This window comes from Electrophorus electricus, chromosome 2, assembly GCF_013358815.1.
Source record: "Electrophorus electricus isolate fEleEle1 chromosome 2, fEleEle1.pri, whole genome shotgun sequence".
NCBI classification, from domain to species: Eukaryota; Metazoa; Chordata; class Actinopteri; order Gymnotiformes; family Gymnotidae; genus Electrophorus; species Electrophorus electricus.
The window spans coordinates 20,687,440-20,704,669 of NC_049536.1; the positions used below are offsets into that span (position 1 = coordinate 20,687,440).

The window sequence follows — 17,230 nt, forward strand, 5'->3', positions numbered from 1 at the left end:
TGATGATAGCAGACGTTCACCTCCGTGGCGAGGGGAGGCGATAATGAAACATGAGGCCGGTCGTGTACTGAGCCTAGCGGGACTGCGTGCTGTCGAGGTGAAAGTTGAGACTGGAGGAACTAGACGGCGTGCTTCTGTTTTTAATATCTCTCATGTTTTTCAGTTTATTGTAGAAGGAGAGCTAACGGTATGAATTGTTGATAGCTACATTTATTTGCATTTAAATTGACAACGTTTAAGCGTTCATAATTAGGCTATACTTATCGTACTTGTCCTCGTTCATTTTGTAAAGTTATTTTAGCAGTATTAACTAGCCAGTTAGGTCCACAGAATGGCGTTTATTACGTGACCATAAGAAGATACGACAAACACATGTAGTATAGGTTAGTCTAATTGTAGGTTATATTACACATATAGCATTGGTTAGTTTAATTAGCTAGCTATACTATCTAACAAGCTAATCCAGAAAGCTACTTAGGCAACCCATACTAACGCTACGTGTTTGTCATCTCTTTTTTGGGTCATGTAGTAGACAAACGAAACATTAAACAGTGTGCTTCAAACGTTTTTATCCGATAGCTAGCGTTCTCTGTTTCTGTTGTGTACAGTGTACGGAGGACAAAATGAGGAATTTGAAGTTGCTGCGCTGTTTGCGCTCGCCGGAGTTGCGGAGTCCGGGCTGCCCGCGGTGTTTCTCTGTAAGGACAGACACTGGCACTTTACTGATCGTCTCTCAGTTTTCCCTCACAGAATACGATCCTCAGTCAGGAGAGGTAAGCTGGAAATAAGACGAAGCTCCAGAAGGGCACGCTGCCCTGCATTGACGTTTAACTCTTGTGTGATGAATTGGGTTATATTGTAGAAACATGAAGAATGCTTTCATTGTCACTATTTTTAGGTTGTGAATGAAGTTTCTTTGACCGCAGAGGGCTATCTGTCAGAGGATGGTAGCGGGGTTGTAGCAGGTATTCAGGACTTGCCGGATCAGGAAGCAGTTTGTGTGGCCACTGCAAAAGGCGATGTCATTGTATACCACCTTAACACTAATGAGGTATTCATCCACTCCGCTTGCCCTCTGATACACCCCAAAGCCTTCATGAGCGCAAATGTGCGTCCCCCTCCCCCACATCATAAACAATGTTTTTTTGTCTCTTTGGGTAGTTGGAATGTGTTGGTAGTGTGGATAGTGGTCTAACTGCAATGAGCTGGAGTCCAGACCAGGAGCTGGTGACCCTCAGCACAGGTCTGAATCAATAAGCACAATTCATGACGACACATTCTCTGTTCACTTCGCCCAATGCAGTGTACACTGTGCGTTATGTGTGGGCATGTCAGAAGGATTTCTTGTGTGCCTGCTGTTTAGGCCAGGAGACCGTTATCTTGATGACCAAAGACTTTGAGCCTTTATCTGAGGTGGCCATTCATCAGGACGAGTTTGGAGAAGGTAAGCCCCTCACATTTATGGAAGATGGAAATCGCCAACGTTTCCTGTGCTCTAAATGATTCTATAAGGTTGCTGGCCCTGTCATGGTAATGAATTAATTGTGTGCTTCGGTATCAGGTGAATTCATTACAGTAGGATGGGGGAAGAAGGAGACTCAGTTTCATGGCTCAGAGGGGAAGCTGGCAGCTCAGAGGAAAGCTGCTGTAAGTCCTCATCCTTCTTTCTATGTGCGAGTCATTGTCTACCAACATCAGGCCAAAGCAGCTGTAGTCAGGGTAGATGCTCTTTGGTTGGGGCAGACTGAACATTTTCTTGTTTAATTGCACATATGTGAAATAAAAAGCTTGTAACTGTTAACCTGTGTATTTGTGGAAAGGCACTGAGTGGGCTATAACGCATGTCAGATATTGAGAATCTAGGAAACGTCCAGTAGCCTTTAACCCATGAGGTGAGCTTCAGATCAGCTATTATTAGTGTTGTTAATATGTGCAGCAGTGTTGTAGCCCAATTTGTGTGCTTTTACATTGCAATCTTGCATTTATGATACACCTGTCATGCATTTATGATACACCTGTCATGCAGTTTTACATTTATGATACACCTGTCATGCAGTATTACATTTATGATACACCTGTCAGGAAGTACAGCCTGCAGTGCCATGGGATGATCGCAGGCCAAGGATCACGTGGAGAGGAGACGGACAGCTCTTTGCCATCAGCGCCATCTGCCCTCACACTGGTGAGTATATGCCACTCTCTAGCCCTTTACTAATGTAGGAATCTGCACAGATGAATGCTGTTTCCTGAGTGCTTTGGTGCCATTCCAGGGTGTAGAAAAGTCAGAGTGTGGAACAGAGAATGTATCCTGCAGGCCACCAGTGAAGTTGTCAATGGCCTGGAACAGCCACTCTGCTGGAAGTAAGCAATGCTGAAATTGGAAAGGTGTTGTGTTGGTGCTTATGACTGATGCGTGGAATGTAGGGCATGAGTTACCTTTTTATACTGATTTATACTTCCTCTCATCAGGCAAGCTGGCAGCAGCAACCCAAGCCTGTTGATCTATGTGCGCTTTTACTATAAAATCTTAAATGCTTACAGCACTTGCATGTACCTAATTTAGACCCTCGGGAAGCCTAATGGCCTCTACCCAGCGGCACCCTAACAAGCACAGCGTCGTTTTTATGGAGAAGAATGGGTTGCTGCATGGAGATTTCACTCTGCCCTTTACCAAGGACCAGGTCAAGGTAGGCCACAGTTTCACTGCTCTGTCTTCAGAAAAACGAACAGACCATGTGCTTTATTCTGCCCTCCACGAATGCTAGATAGGCAGTGGCGGCTATGCACGCTTTCTGTATAGGTGCACTTATGTCCGCGTAAATGTACGTGTTGTGTTTCAGGTGAAGGAGTTGCTTTGGAACAGTGACTCCACAGTGCTGGCCATTTGGCTTGAAGACCTGACCCCAGGAGAGGATGGCAACCCCAACACCTACCGTTAGAGACTGCCCAACACATGGCATTTTCCACAAGATGGCTACCAACCATTTGCTATAATTGAGATCACCCTGACCTTTCTGATGTGACTAGCTAACCGTGTGTGTGTGTGTGTGTGTGTGTCTGTGTGTGTGTGCGCGCGCGCGCTTTCAGTTCAGCTGTGGACAGTAGGGAATTCCCACTGGTACCTGAAACAGAGCCTGCACTTTGGGTGCGAGCCGTCCAGGGCCCCGGCCTGTGTGTGCTGGGACCCGGAGAAGCCCCTCCGCCTGCACGTGCTGACCCAGGGCTGGGCCAGCTTCACCTACGATTGGGGCTGGTTTACAGAGCGCAGCCTTGGAGATGACGCGTGGGACAACGCCAATGTGGCGGTGATCGACGGAGGTGAGGGCCTCATCCCTGGAGAAGACGCTTAGCAACTGCTTAACACTCATTGCTCTTAGGTGCAGTCTGTTCTTACTTAATTTGTCGAATTTGCCACGGATACGAAGCTTGTTCATAGGTTAAAAAATGAGTTTGGAATTCCAGCGCTTCGTTATATATATATATATATATATATATATATATGGTGTGGTGTGTAGCTGTGTTGTTCTGGTCACTAGTCTCCAGGTGCCTGGCGTCTGGCCTGCATTTCATCAGGCGCTGTTTGTTTTACAGCTAAAGTTTTAGTGACCACATTTCGCCAGTGTGTGGTGCCTCCGCCCATGTGCGCCTACGAGCTCCAACTTCCTGCTGCTGTCAACCAGGTCACCTTCCGTGCACAGCCTCAGAGAACCAATGAGCTTGCGGTGTTAACAGCCGACGGGCGGCTGCATATCTACGGTCCAGGTGGGCTGACTAACTGCAAATGTCCTCTTCTTCCTGTTCTGTTGACCTCTTTTGTGAATTTGAATAGTTCGATATGTTGTGTGTTGTGGTGCTTTTGCTAGAATGTATGTAGTTTCCCACCTTTTGATTCAGGCACTGGAGAGGAAAAGGTACCTGAAACGGGGCCATGTGGGTTTAGAGTCGTCAGCCAACCGTCGGTTTTACAGAGGACATACAGGTTAGCTTGAGACACTAATGCCGTTATATTGAAGTCCTCTTTGGGCGTTGTTGCTGAGCTATGGCAACTGTTGTGCAGTGGCTCTCATTCTGAAAAGATGAGGTGTGTGTGTGTGTGTTTGTATTTCAATGCCTATGTGTCCTGCCTGCAGTGCTTCAGTGGACCAGCAGGGGGTGCTGCTCATGCGCTTGCTGCTCTGGCTGAGGGAGGATGTGTTTGCAGCGGTGGGATGTGGAGACGGCCCGACGGAGTCACGCATACTCATACTTGCTCCAGCCGAGAGACAGGGCTCCGAACGCCAGCTGGAGATCAGGTACTGGCCACACAGCCCCCGCCTCCGAGTCAGTGCGCTTTTAGGTCCAGTGTACCACGTATGGAGCAGAACAGGTACATTTTATATTTATTTTTACTTTTTCTTCCCACTTTGTCCGTGGGACAAATAGGTCAGAGGTTAAAGTGGAAGGTCATGTGATCAGTATGTGCTCCAGCCCCAGGAGTGGCACTCTGGCTGTACAGCTGGAGGATGGCCAGATCAGGAGAGTGTTCTGGGGTGAGTGATGCAGCATTGCTCACACTGGGGTGGGTCGGGGAGGTGGAGGTGAACTGCTCACTTTTAAAGGGCCTTTTAATTCTCCCTTCTACCCTTTCACATTGTGTTTACATAGAATGTCACAGATGCTGTATTTAAGCACAGTGACTAAATCTGACCACAAGTAATTATTGTAATGTTCTTGTTCAGACACTTTGAAGGTAGCAGTAACAGACTGGAAGGATTCCATGGGGTGCAGTGTTAACTTTCCCCTGCCTTGTGTGCACACTGCACTGTGTGCCATTAATGGACAGGTAACAACAATGCCAGTAGCTTTCAGTTTTCATTTGACTGTGTGTGTATGTATGGGTAGGTACATTTTATGTGCATTTTGTGTCTTAACAGGAGCATTTGATAGGTCTCACAGAAAGATCTCACCTCTATATTGGTAACTGTGAGGTATGTATGATTTGATCTAAAACATTTTTATTGGACCATGAGTAATATTTTAACCATTCAGAGTAGAGATTACTTTAAAACCAACACCTTCTAATCTTGGCATCTGTGTACAGATATACTATATAATTTAATGATTTCCCTGATCTCAACACATAACAACAACAACAACAACAACAACAATAATAATAATAATCCTTTCACTAGTTAAAAACACTTGGATGCACAGGTCAGAGTTGCTAGAGGACCAGCACTGGGGAGATGCCCATTTTCTGCGGCATCTTTTGAAATGTTCCTGCGGTGACATGCATGTGCCGGGTTGATTTTTCTCCTGCCTGCCTGGTGTCACCGTGCTTCTCCTGTGTAGGTGGCCTCAAATGTTTCCTCCTTTGTGATGTACGACGAGTTCCTCCTGCTCACCACACACGCACACACCTGCCGCTGCCTCCACCTGGCCACGATGTCTGTCAAAGGTGGGCAACTGGGGAGGGGTTAAAGAGTCCTTGTAGGTGCAGAGCCAATCAGCAGCTGGCAAGATCCTCCACTCAGCTTGGGACTTGCCCTTGGTTTAAAGTGATGGTGCTTAGTGCTGCATGGTTTAACGTGCACCAACATTACTTGCCGTGACTCGGTGGTGCTGCTTCAGTGTTCTATATTTGCATCGCTGGGAGCAATGCACAACCCCTTATTTTGTTTTATCAGTGTACTGTAATGGGGATACAGGCATGATTTCACTTGTGGTTCCAAATTGATTTCCAAAGTGATTTTTCCAAATTGCTTGTAGTTTAAACTTTTCTTATCAGTGATACCAAGCAGTGACAGAATAACATCATCCATTATACATCTTGCAATAATGCCTGTGACAGCATTCACAAAGCAATCTCCATGACAACAGGATGAAACCGTAGGTGGTACTTTTGAGCCTCTTTCTGAACAGATGGTTCACATATGCATAGTGTGGGTTTTGCGCAGCATAGAGTTTCTGGAAGGTTCTTGGATCTGTTGTTTTTTTTCTTTTCACTGTTGTCCTGGTGTGTCTGCAGACGTGCAGGCTGCCCTGAGTTCAGAATCGGCTCAAAACGATGAGAGTGCCCGCAGGGTGGAGAGAGGCTCACGCATTGTTACTGTGGTACCGCAGGACACCAGACTCGTCCTGCAGGTTAGCACCGAATCCATCCGCACCTTTACACGTGTATACCTAAAGGGCAGATATGTATTATTGAAAAGAAGAAAAAAAAGTATTATTGTCTTTTCTTAGACAGCATCTGCTGCTTTGCGGTGGTTACTGGTGACTTTAAATGAGCTTTAAATGTTCATTTTGTCTGTGGATTATTTTACAGATGCCCCGCGGTAATATAGAGACCATCCACCATCGAGCTCTTGTGTTGGCTCAGCTCAGGAAATGGCTGGATGAGTACGTGCCAGCTTTGTTATTAAATGTTAAAAATGCCCAAAATGGATGACTGGACGTTTGCTTATGCACAGTAAGGGATTTGGCTTAAAGTTTAAAGTCCTGCTTTTTCCTGCTTTCATAGTCTGAAATTTAGAGAGGCTTTTGAAAGCATGAGGAAGCTGCGGATCAACCTCAACCTCGTCTACGACCACAGTCCCCGAGTGAGTGACCTCACTGCGATATCGTCCATTTCCTCCGGCTGTGACCTCCGTGTGGCTTAGTGCCGTGAATATGCTCTTTCGTCCGCACAGGTATTCTTGGAGAATGTCGAGTGGTTTCTGAAACAGATCGACTCAGTCAACCACATCAACCTTTTTCTCACAGAGCTCAAGTAAGTCGGGACATTTCTGCAGGTTTGGAATTCTGGAACGTCTGCAGTGCCATTTGTCAAAACGTGTCGGCATGCTGGGATTTGTCACCCGATAGGGAGGAAGATACCACAAAGACGATGTACCCTCTCCCAGTGGGTAAGGCATGTCAGCCAGCTTCAGAAGCAGGAGGAGGGGTGAGGAAGAAAGTGGACCTTGTCTGTGATGCTCTGCGGTCTGCTATGGAAACTCTCGACCCGCAAAAGTGTGTTTCTTTACAGCGCAATTTCTGAATGCATTTCAGTACATGGACTGACAGGGAAACCTGGGTTAACATTTCCTTTAAATTTGAACAAAAATATTAAGAACCATGTAGCTTCTGTTTTGCATGCTGACATAAAACTCTTGACTCTAGACTGCAAAATGTTTTTGTTGTTCCTATGGTATTAACTTCATTTTGGTTTACCATGCATGATGCATGGTCTTCAGTTATTAAGGCTACCTATTTGACTTCACAAATGTGCACACTATTTCAAATGACAACATGTGTGAGTCCTTATATATCATCTCTTCTTCTGTTCCTTCAGATATTGTCTGTGCATTTTGACGTCGCATGTAAGGAAGACCACACCCGAACTGGAGATCGCTCTACAGAAGGTCCATGAATTGCGTGGTGAGAATTACCCTAAGGGACAAGTGTTTGTGACCAACTGTGTGCTCAGTAAGCACAACATGAGGGAAGAATTCATGTACGCGCATGTGTGTGTGTGTGTATAGAACCTCAGTCTGATGTTCTTCGTTTAGTGAACCCACCCAGCGCGGAGCATGCAGTGGGTGCAGGGGAAGCGCTGAAGTATCTCTTATTCTTGGTTAACGTGAATGAGCTGTATGAGCACTCTCTGGGAACCTACGACTTCGACCTGGTGCTCATGGTAGCAGAAAAGTCCCAGAAGGTCAGCGCCGTGTTTCCCGTGCTGTTAGTGTGTGTTCACGTTTGACTTGTACACCTGTTGTTAAGACCTGTGATGGGGGGGGGGGGGGAATGGAAGTAAAATCTTAGACCTACACACATTTTCCCCTTCCTGTCTGCTCACTTTTAGGACCCTAAAGAATATCTTCCCTTCCTGAACATGCTGAAAACCTTGGAGCTCAACTACCAGCGCTATACCATCGACAAACACCTGAAGAGATTCAGAAAAGCCTTGCATCACCTCAGCAAGTGTGGTGAGAGCTTCCCCCACGGTTCCTTCACTGCGGCAACAGAAGCAGAAAACAAACACCACAGCCGCGGTATTTCTCTCCTGCTCTCTCTGCGTCCCTCAGGTGAGGAGCACTTCACTGAGCTGGTAAACCTGGTGAAGGATCAGCGGCTGTACAGCGAAGCTCTACAGCTCTACCCGTCAGACAGCCAGCAGCACAAGGTTAGCTCTCCTTTAAGGGCCCATTAAAACAACAGCTTGAGCTAACTGGCATCACCTAGTGTTTTGGCTCCTGGCTGTCAGTCACATGGGTGGCTTCTGCTCGCTGAGAAATGGAATGCCCTCCAAGATCTCCAAGTCTAGTGGAAGCTTGGGGATCATAACCTTTTGCCTGGTTTTCCTAGGAGCTACTGTGCCATTTCTGTTTGTTAGTATACCACGTATGTGAGGAAGTGAAAAAGGAAGATGGGTGAAAATGCACTAACCAGCATTATCAGTTACACATTTTCAGTTTCCTGGCTGATTTTACTCTTCTGTTAAAGAAGATTGCAGTTTTTTTTTTTTTTTTTTTTAAAAGGTGACAGCGGGTGGGTCCCTCCATGACTCCTGACCTTCCTCTGATGCTATGACAGGTGCTGACTGTGGCCTATGCCGAGTACCTGCTGGAGCAGCAGCAGGCTGAGGAGGCGGGGTTGTTGCTATGGCGATGTGGAGAGATGCCCCGTGCCCTGCAGGCCTTTGTCAGCTGCACAAGTTGGAGGCATGCCCTTGCCGTGGCAACACACATCCCTGTGACCCAAGGTCAGCTGGCACAGCTCGCCCGAGACCTGGCAGGTACTGTGTGTGTGTGTGTGTGTGTCTCATGTAGGGGGTTGTCTGTGCATGCTCATCCATCCATCTTCTTAATTACCTAAGAGAGTGATTATGACTTCATGATTAATATTTCCTCATTAATTTTTGAAGTACATTTTATTAAGAGCAAAAATTGAACATTTTAATTAGCAAAAATTGAGCCAGCTAATGGCATGGGGGTAGCAGAAATGCATAAACCAATCACTTCTGTTCATCTCTGCGGTGCATAACCACACCGCTGTAGCGTTCCTAATCCATGTCAGTAAAGTGTCTGGCGTCTGTGCACCCTTTGTGTTCTAGAGAAGCTGCTCGAGATGAGGAGAGCCACCGAGGCCGCCCTGCTGCTGGAGCAGTACGCCAAGGTGCTGAGGCCAACATGCTCCCTGACAAAGGGCTACCCAGTGGGCCGTGATCTAAACTTAGAAAGCCCCACGTCAACAAAGAATAATTTGAGCAGAATGACATTGTAGGCTCTCAAAGGCTTTTGCTTCAGGGATAATGATCAATGACAGTCACCCAGCACAGCTCTCTGCGGTCTGCCATAGTTTATAGCTTTATTGTACAAATCGCGATGACTGCTCTGAACTGTTAATTCATCTTTTGGCAGGACTGTGAAGAGGCCATCTCTGCCCTCGTCACGGGAGCGGCGTGGGAGGAAGCCCTCAGACTAGTAATTGATCTTTTTATCCTCCACGTGCATTTCTTTGACCAATTTATTTCTGCCACGCTATTCTGCGGAACAGAGCTCAGATTTATGACCTGCTCTTCTCCTTATCCAGATCTACCTCTACAGCAGACAGGACATCATTGAGACCCATCTGAAACCCGCTCTTTTAGAAGGTACTGGAACTCTTGTCTGCATGCCCTTAAGCCTGCCGCGACACGGCATGCGCGGTCCTCCTTGTCGGCTCCCCCCCTGAGCGGGCTGTGTTCCTGGTTGCGTCTAGCCCACAGCATGCAGGTGGCCTTCTTGGAGTCTCAGATGGCCCTGTTCACACGCTACAAGAGCCGGCTGGCAGTGGTGCTGGAGCAGAAGGAGAAAACCAAGCTGCTGCTCATCGGTGAGCTGCCACTCTAAACGCCAACGTTCAGGATTTTTCACTTTTGGTACTTGTGAGGATTGGGGGAGGCTGTCTTTGAGTAACTTCTTAGTATTCTGAAGTAACCCAAAGACACATCTTTGAATAAAGCACCGTATTGTGCTTCTCAGACGAGGACGGCCCAGACTGCGGCGAGGCCGAGCTGTACTCGGAGGCCAGCAGCGTCCTGACCGGCAGCCGTTTCGGATCCAAGTACTCGCACAGCAACTCGCGGATCTCCTCGTGCGTAACCCTGTCGCCGACTTTGCTTTGCCCTGAAACATGTCACCGCTGGCCAAATGCTTGCTTTGTGCCAAGTTGAACGTGGAGGATGTTGAGGAAGAGGCTGAGCCGTCCCTGGCCATGGGGGCGAAGGAACCTCTAGCGTGTGGTCAGTGTTTGAAATGCTCTGCCTGACTCCACTCTTCTGGTCAGGCGGTCATCAAAAAACCGCAGGAAGGCAGAAGGGAAGAAGCACAGCCTAAAGGAGGGAAGCCCCTTTGAGGACATCGCTTTGCTCCATGCCCTCATTCAGATTATCCATGTCACGGACAAGATGAGGGGTAAGAGTTAATTACATTTTTTAATATATATATATAAAAAGACTATTTCAGTTTTGCAACATGGCCCGTGACAAGTCGTAAAAACTTGGAACAGGATGAATTCTCCTAAGCGGAGCCACTTAAGCGCAGCCTTCTAATGGCTCCCTGTGTTCTGCTGGCATTAAACTACAGTAGGACTTAATGGGACGTTCAGAAGACAAGGCCTCTATCTGTAAGAGTTGAAGTGCTCTCCCTGCTGTAGTCGACTGCTCTCTGCAAACGTGGGAATTTTTCCCTAGCGAGCTTCGATTCCTAGTGGTAGTTTTGTCGAAACTCCCCCAAGCAGCGGCTGCTGGCGGCTGTTTACTTCAGCCGATAGTTTGGGTTGTAGCGAGCCAAACCACAGAGCTACTGGAAGGTTTGTTTGTTATTTACTTACTGGGTTCTAGACAGGCGGAGCTGTTTTTGGGCATGGAGACTAAAAGACAACGAAAGCAGTAAAGCAAACTAACCAAAGGCACTCGGCACTTCGCCCGCTTAGTAGAGCTGTTCCGTAATGTTCTGTAACATCAGAGAAACGTCGCAGACTTCAGTGTCTGCTCTGCTCTCTACAGAGGAGATCCACAGCCTGCTCAGGGCTCTGGTGCTGTTTTTGTTTGACGTGCGGGCCAGCAGCCTGCAGGCCAAATACAGCGAGCTGCTGCAGCTTATCGAGACCAGCATCCCTGAGATCTGGCATGAAGGTCTTCAACCGGGCCCAGCACCAGTAAGACGCACGCACTTCTTTTTGCTTAATAAAATTCTTAAGAGGTGCTGTATTCCACAGAGCCAAAATATTACCACCTCACATACATCATATCATCTAATGAAAGTTCCAGCACAAAAGCATTAGGAGCCTTTGGTTTAAGAAGTTTTTGAAACATTAGGTGGGAGTTGTACTAGTTCACTGTATGAGACTGTATGCATCTCTTGTAGGAGATATTCCAAACCAATAGTTAATATTTTAGCTATGAGTTCAAGTGGTTTTAGAAACATTCACTTTGTCTCCATTGTAGATTACAGGGCCTAACTCAACCACCAACAGCATCACCGCTTCTCTTCAACAGCCTAGGCCACCCCTGGTGTCCCAGCAAGGTGAGTGCAAGCCGCAGGTGTTGTAACACGTCAGTCAGACGGCGGTCTGAGCCCTGTACTTACAGCTCAGTGTATCTCTCGCACAGATGCAGAGATCCTCATGCCACCCAAGATGCGACAGTCTATCAGATGGGAACTCTCTATTCTTAAGTAACTGGTTTTGTTTATAAATAAGTAAACTATTTCCACGTCATTGTGATAAATGTTTAATTGCAAAGATTAAAGCATATTTTAATGGAAAAACAGAATTATCTGCTGTTATTCAGTTCTAATAAATCACAAACACCTACAACTCTCCAAAGAACCCAAAACTTACCCTACTACACTCAAATAAAAAAGGAATATGTACAAAAAAATGGACTTAAAACATGAACCTTGACCCTTCTCCTGTGTGACACCCAGGCAAAAGGCTGGTCCTGTCTGATATCTTAAGGTTTCCAGAGCTTGAGCAGACCATCCTCACTGTATGTAGCTATCATGTTCTGATGAGGGTGGTGGGCAATACCAATGACATCCTTCTCATGGACCTGGTAGGGAACATGCAAAACAATGACCATCACAAAGGAACATTCAACACAGGGAGCAAAGCCAAAAACATCCAGTCTAGAACCCTTTCCGGCTAAACACTGGGATTGGAGGAGCTGGAATGCTTACCGTTAGGGTTCTCTCCAATTTGCCTGTGACTGTGCTGAAGCAGTACAGGACAAAGTCTTCTCCCACACAGTAAATCCACTCGCCTCTGGGGGACAGCGTGCAACACACAAAGTCTCCCCCCTCGCGCTTACCGGAGCTGAAACTCCTCACAATCTACATTTGGGGACACGTTAGCACAGCAAGACCTCATTAAGCACAGGAAATAAACAGCAACGCTAAGAAATTTAATGGACAAGACATTTCTACAAAAGCGTGCTGTATATTGAATGCCATCAGTGCTCTAGCATAACAGAAGTCACAAATGGCAATATTTCAGTTTAAGTGTATAATGTAGTTTAACTTTGGACTTCAGAACCCCTGAATGTGCTGCTAAAGCAGACGTTGTCCACATTTGGGCAGCACTGGCATTTTGTCTCTGCGCTCGTCCTTACCTGGCCCTGCATGTTCATGATGACCACAGTGTTGGAGCGGTTGCACACCACAAAGTGCTCCGGGTTCTTGGGAAGCAGGATCACGTTGTTCACTGTGATGTCTGCGCCGGCCGAGGCGCCCAGAGACTTAAAGGTGCTTGTGCACTCTGTGGTCTTCACGTTCCAGATCTGAACAAACCCAAAGTAAACAGATTACACTTTACACTAAAGAAGCCAGGCCAGGCACTGTGCAGTCGGTCACTGAAAAGAAAACGCCCCTTTGTTGGGGGAAAAACACTGCCGTGGTCCACTGCCTGCAGAACTCCAGGATACGTTAGAGTCCGACAGACGTGGGGAAGGAGGATCTGGAGGGTGCGTACCTTCACAGTTCCATCGGAGGAGGCACTGATGATGTGGTGGCCATCAGGCGTGAATGTGGCTTCATTAACAAAGGATGAGTGGCCTCTGAACTCCTTCAGACACTTGCCTGACTTCAGACCATGAACTCTGATGCACAAAAAACACACCATTTCAAAGGAAAAACTTCAACTATGTAAAAAAAAAAAAAAAAAAAAAAAAAAAAAAAAAAAAAAAAAAAAGCAACATTAACAACATATTCACAGAATGCACTTGCACTGATGGATGAACCTTCATGGATTATATGCAGACTTGTATTACAACTGTAATAAACACTAAAAATAAATTCCACATTCATCAAAAATGTATGGTTTATATAATTCTCTATAACAGCATGATGTCAAATATGTTAATCCAGAACTCTGAAGTCATATAATTTAGACAGGCATCAAGAATCTTGAAATATGGGACCCAAATCCTTCTCCTAAATGTGATCACATCCATAATCTGTCTGTATGGGACCCAAAACAGATCCCAGATCAGCTCAGGGTGGCTCCAGGGTGCTCACCTGATGGTCTGGTCGAAGGAAGCCGAGAGGAGCTGACTGCTGTCCTTCGAGAAGCTAACACACGTCACGCCCTTGCTGTGGGCGCGCTCGAACCGCCGTAGACACTGCCCGCTCTGGATCTTCCACACCTGAACGGACATGGGAGAAAACTTGGATGCATTCCTACAGCCGTGTGTCCTGTGACATGGCCCTTCACAGACATGCATGACAAAAACCGGAATCCCGTTCCCAGGCGAGCACAGACCTTCACTTTGCCGTCCTGGGCTCCTGTGGACAGCATCTCTGTGTCCCTGCTGAAGCACATGCAGAGCACGGCGTCGTCCATCATCATGAAGTTATCCTGCGCTTGGTATTTCAGATCCTGTGCAACACACACAGTGCTTAATAAAGCAATTAAAAATATGAACACACAAAACCATACAAACTACAGCATCTACGATTATACCGAGAACAAATACGCATGTAAGAGGGTATTTGTTGCGTGGGCTGTGAGTACAAAATGTCTCTACCTTCCTGATCTTTCCTGTGGTGAAGTTCCAGACCTCGATGAAACCATCGACAGATCCCGTAACCAAATACTGGCCATCAGGGGAGAAACGGGAGCACTCGACATGGGACTTCTGACCAAACTGCATTCACACACAGGCCCATTTAGTTAGCCACCCATTTACACAAGGATTCAAGCAAATAAACTGAACATAATCTGCCATCACACAGAAAATTACTGGGCCTGCTTTCCCCAGAACATAAAGGAGTTAAGATCTTAACTCTCAGAAAGGGTTTTCATTTATATCAGTGTTACTGATCCTTTGCAGTGGACCCGATGTGAGGAATCCAGGTTCTGAACTGTACCTTGATGTGTCTGCTGAGCTGGGTGGGGAAGCGCTCTTCCTCTACGTCCTTGACTGCTGCTTTACCTCGGAACAAGTCGATGGTCATGCCAGGAGGCAGGAGCCCCTGGTGCTGCTGCCACTTCAGAGACTAGGGGAGAGAGGGGCCACAGTACAACAGATCATGAAACCCTCCGGTCACATTACGGCCACCGATGATAAACAAAGACACGCATTCGCTTTGCTCTCATTCGCATGAGTGCCATTGTGTAAATGAAGCAGCAGTAAGGGGGGGTTGGGGAGGCTCCTTACCTGGGCCAGAAGGGCCATGAGACGAGACGGTGGCACCACGCTGACCTCCCCGGCCAGCGCCTGAGCAATGGCTGCCCGCCGCTTCTCCTTACTGCTGCCATCAGGGTATGCCTGCAAACACACACCAGACACTCGAACTTCACATATACTGCAATAACAGGGTATGCCTGCAACCACACCCCAGACCCTCATAGAACTTCACATATACTGCAATAACAGGGTATGCCTGCAAACACACCCCAACCCCAGACACTCATGAACTTCACATTTACTGCAACATCAGGCTATGCCTGCAAATACACACCAGACCCTCATAGAACTTCACACCGACTGCAACATCAGCTGCAATTGGTATTGCAATTTACTGCAACAACAGTATAATACACAGTTGTTTGACATTAGCCACATCTAAGATAGGTTAATCTGCTAAAGTCTCAAACCCTTTTAGTAACGTAGGCACCACTAATGTTGATACAGGGTTGTGTTGATTCATGCACGCGATCGCCTCTTCCTTTCCGTCTCAGGACGTACCTCTCTGGGGTCAAAGTAGGACCTGGCCAGCAGGTTCTCCAGGTGGATGTATCTCTCAGGCTGAGTCTGTTTCAGCATGATCATGGGGTCAGTCTGCCTCAGCAGAGACCTGGCAGCTCCCAGCTCTCTCAGCTCAATCAGTTCCAGCACAACCTGCGAAGCAAATACTGGACTTGGTCAACTACAACAGTTATTTATGTTACGGATCAGAAGCCATCCACAGCATAAACGTCCATAACGCGATCAGTACTCTACTGCTGCTCCATGAGTCTCACCTGTTCATACAGGTCAATCAGGGTCTTGTCTGGGAGCTTGAGGGACTGGATAGCCTGAAGCACAGTATCCCAGTGACCACTGTTGATATCTGCCACAAAACTCTCAATACTGTCCACTGTATTGAGGGACACAGTGGTCTCTTCCTGCAGCGTTGCAAGGGTGCGATGCAAGTTATTCTCCTTCAAATACTGCATGATCAGACGAATAACGCTGCAAAAACAAACATATTTCAGCATACTGTATTTTAAATGTTTGTTTTGGGCGGTTAATTGTGCCGCAATATTTGATGGGGCACTTTTTTTGTGCACCATAATCATGGTAGACAATAATTCAGTTTTGTTTGGACTGGATCCTAGTTTGATATTTTGTCACCCATTAACCCATTTCAGAATATAAAAGGTCCAGCTAGCATTGGTAGGAGGTCGGTTGTAACCTGAAACTTCGAAAGTTACTTAAACACAAAACGCACAGTAACAGATTGTATTTTCAACGACAACGTTTCATACACAAAGCAGCCCTCCAAGCGGCCGGCTAGCTAGCTAACTAGTCGGCTGGCCAAGTTTAGCTAGCCCAAAACAATCTCTGGTAACCCCTGGTTGCTTAATTAAAGTACAAGGGGATTTTCAGTAGGTGGAGACAACATTAAACCCGCTTTACGAAGGGCATCACTGTGAAAAACACCCAAATGCAGCTAGGCAGGTTAGCCAGCTTAAGAAGTCGTGAACACAAGAACTCATTAAGCTAGCGCTAGCTAGGTTAGCTTGCCAGTCCGCCAACTCTATTCTGCAAGGCTTTAATCTTTCAGAACGCATGTTAAAGGCCAGACAACATAAATGTGCGTATTACAGTTGCGGAATTCGTTTAATCGTTTACTTACTCTGCCGATTCTATTTCGAGAGACATGGTATAAAATTGCTAAGCACGACACGCACTCAAACCGGAACAAAGCTTCTTCCTCTGGCTTGATCTTCTGAGGCCAACTTTATATAGCGCCACCTTGTGTTTTATTGACACCATTGCACAGCGTTACAGATGCATTAAAAGTAGCTAACCTCTAGTTATAGCGTATTGACAGCTTCAATACCAATTATCATGTTTTTATTTATTTATTTATTTATTTATTTTTTTAACTAGGCCACCTACTCTTTTATTCTGAGATGAGACTAGGCTATTTTGTCTGTCACATAGAGATGTTCCAATTTCCAATTATGCTTCTCTAATAGGAAAAAAAACCAAATTATTGACAACCTTTATATAATAAACATACATAAATCGCCTGTGACAAAGGCGACCGATTAAACACACAGCAAAGTTTTGCACTTGTTTGTATCTTTGCAGACACATTCAATCCAGGAATCAGCTGTTATGAGGTTTGTTTCTAAACGGTGTTTAAATTAAGCTGGAGAGAGAGCTTTTTATTTGAGCACCTCACAGTTCTCCAACCGCAGTCAACAATCAGCCTGTAATGGTTATAAACACTCGAAAATCTCGCTGCGACTGCATAATTGATATCTCAGGCCCTGTCTAGGAGCACTGATGTGCTATTACCAACCTAATCTTAATCGAGTCCCCCAATCAGTCCTTATTAAGAATAAGTTGTGCTTGCCAGCATTGTCCAGTAGGGGGAGAGGGCAGTTGTAGACGTAAGAGATAATTTATTGCAGTGCGGATTGCGAATGAAGGTCTTTCAAGGTTAAAACATTTATTCCTGCCTCGGTGTCAAACGCAGACCTTTAGACGAATGGGAATATTGGTCCTGAG

At 46.4% G+C, this 17,230-nt stretch overlaps 2 protein-coding genes across 5 annotated transcripts; one reads left to right on the forward strand and one right to left on the reverse strand.

Moving 5' to 3' along the window:
• Positions 1 to 98: 98 nt before the first annotated feature.
• On the forward strand, positions 99 to 11,707 carry elp1 (elongator complex protein 1). 4 transcript variants are annotated; one of them, XM_027016345.2, is made up of 37 exons: positions 99 to 187; positions 609 to 773; positions 899 to 1,051; positions 1,162 to 1,243; positions 1,364 to 1,444; positions 1,562 to 1,647; positions 2,083 to 2,182; positions 2,271 to 2,361; positions 2,564 to 2,687; positions 2,841 to 2,934; positions 3,088 to 3,318; positions 3,592 to 3,762; positions 3,895 to 3,979; positions 4,131 to 4,292; positions 4,423 to 4,529; positions 4,719 to 4,822; positions 4,914 to 4,967; positions 5,332 to 5,437; positions 6,008 to 6,123; positions 6,305 to 6,378; positions 6,500 to 6,578; positions 6,669 to 6,748; positions 6,844 to 6,990; positions 7,313 to 7,446; positions 7,530 to 7,678; positions 7,826 to 7,949; positions 8,049 to 8,146; positions 8,557 to 8,758; positions 9,077 to 9,138; positions 9,384 to 9,446; positions 9,556 to 9,616; positions 9,724 to 9,837; positions 9,987 to 10,098; positions 10,291 to 10,418; positions 11,012 to 11,163; positions 11,453 to 11,531; positions 11,618 to 11,707. In XM_027016345.2, exons 2-37 carry the CDS (start codon positions 624 to 626, stop codon positions 11,683 to 11,685), a joined length of 4,023 nt encoding a protein of 1,340 aa, XP_026872146.2. In that variant the 5' UTR covers positions 99 to 187; positions 609 to 623; the 3' UTR covers positions 11,686 to 11,707. The 4 variants fall into 4 exon arrangements, with proteins under 4 accessions (XP_026872146.2, XP_026872147.2, XP_026872148.2 ...); XM_027016346.2 differs by having other exon boundaries at positions 8,557 to 8,725; XM_027016347.2 differs by having other exon boundaries at positions 7,313 to 7,398.
• A 14-nt stretch (positions 11,708 to 11,721) lies between these two features.
• On the reverse strand, positions 11,722 to 16,434 carry smu1a (SMU1 DNA replication regulator and spliceosomal factor a). The gene is made up of 12 exons (XM_027016352.2): positions 16,347 to 16,434; positions 15,469 to 15,679; positions 15,194 to 15,346; positions 14,663 to 14,773; positions 14,373 to 14,501; positions 14,030 to 14,149; positions 13,765 to 13,881; positions 13,521 to 13,648; positions 12,976 to 13,102; positions 12,617 to 12,784; positions 12,186 to 12,338; positions 11,722 to 12,058 (listed from the first exon to the last, which is right to left on the reverse strand). The coding sequence occupies exons 1-12, from the start codon at positions 16,370 to 16,372 to the stop codon at positions 11,960 to 11,962; spliced, it is 1,542 nt and encodes a 513-aa protein (XP_026872153.2). The 5' UTR covers positions 16,373 to 16,434; the 3' UTR covers positions 11,722 to 11,959.
• Positions 16,435 to 17,230: the final 796 nt, after the last annotated feature.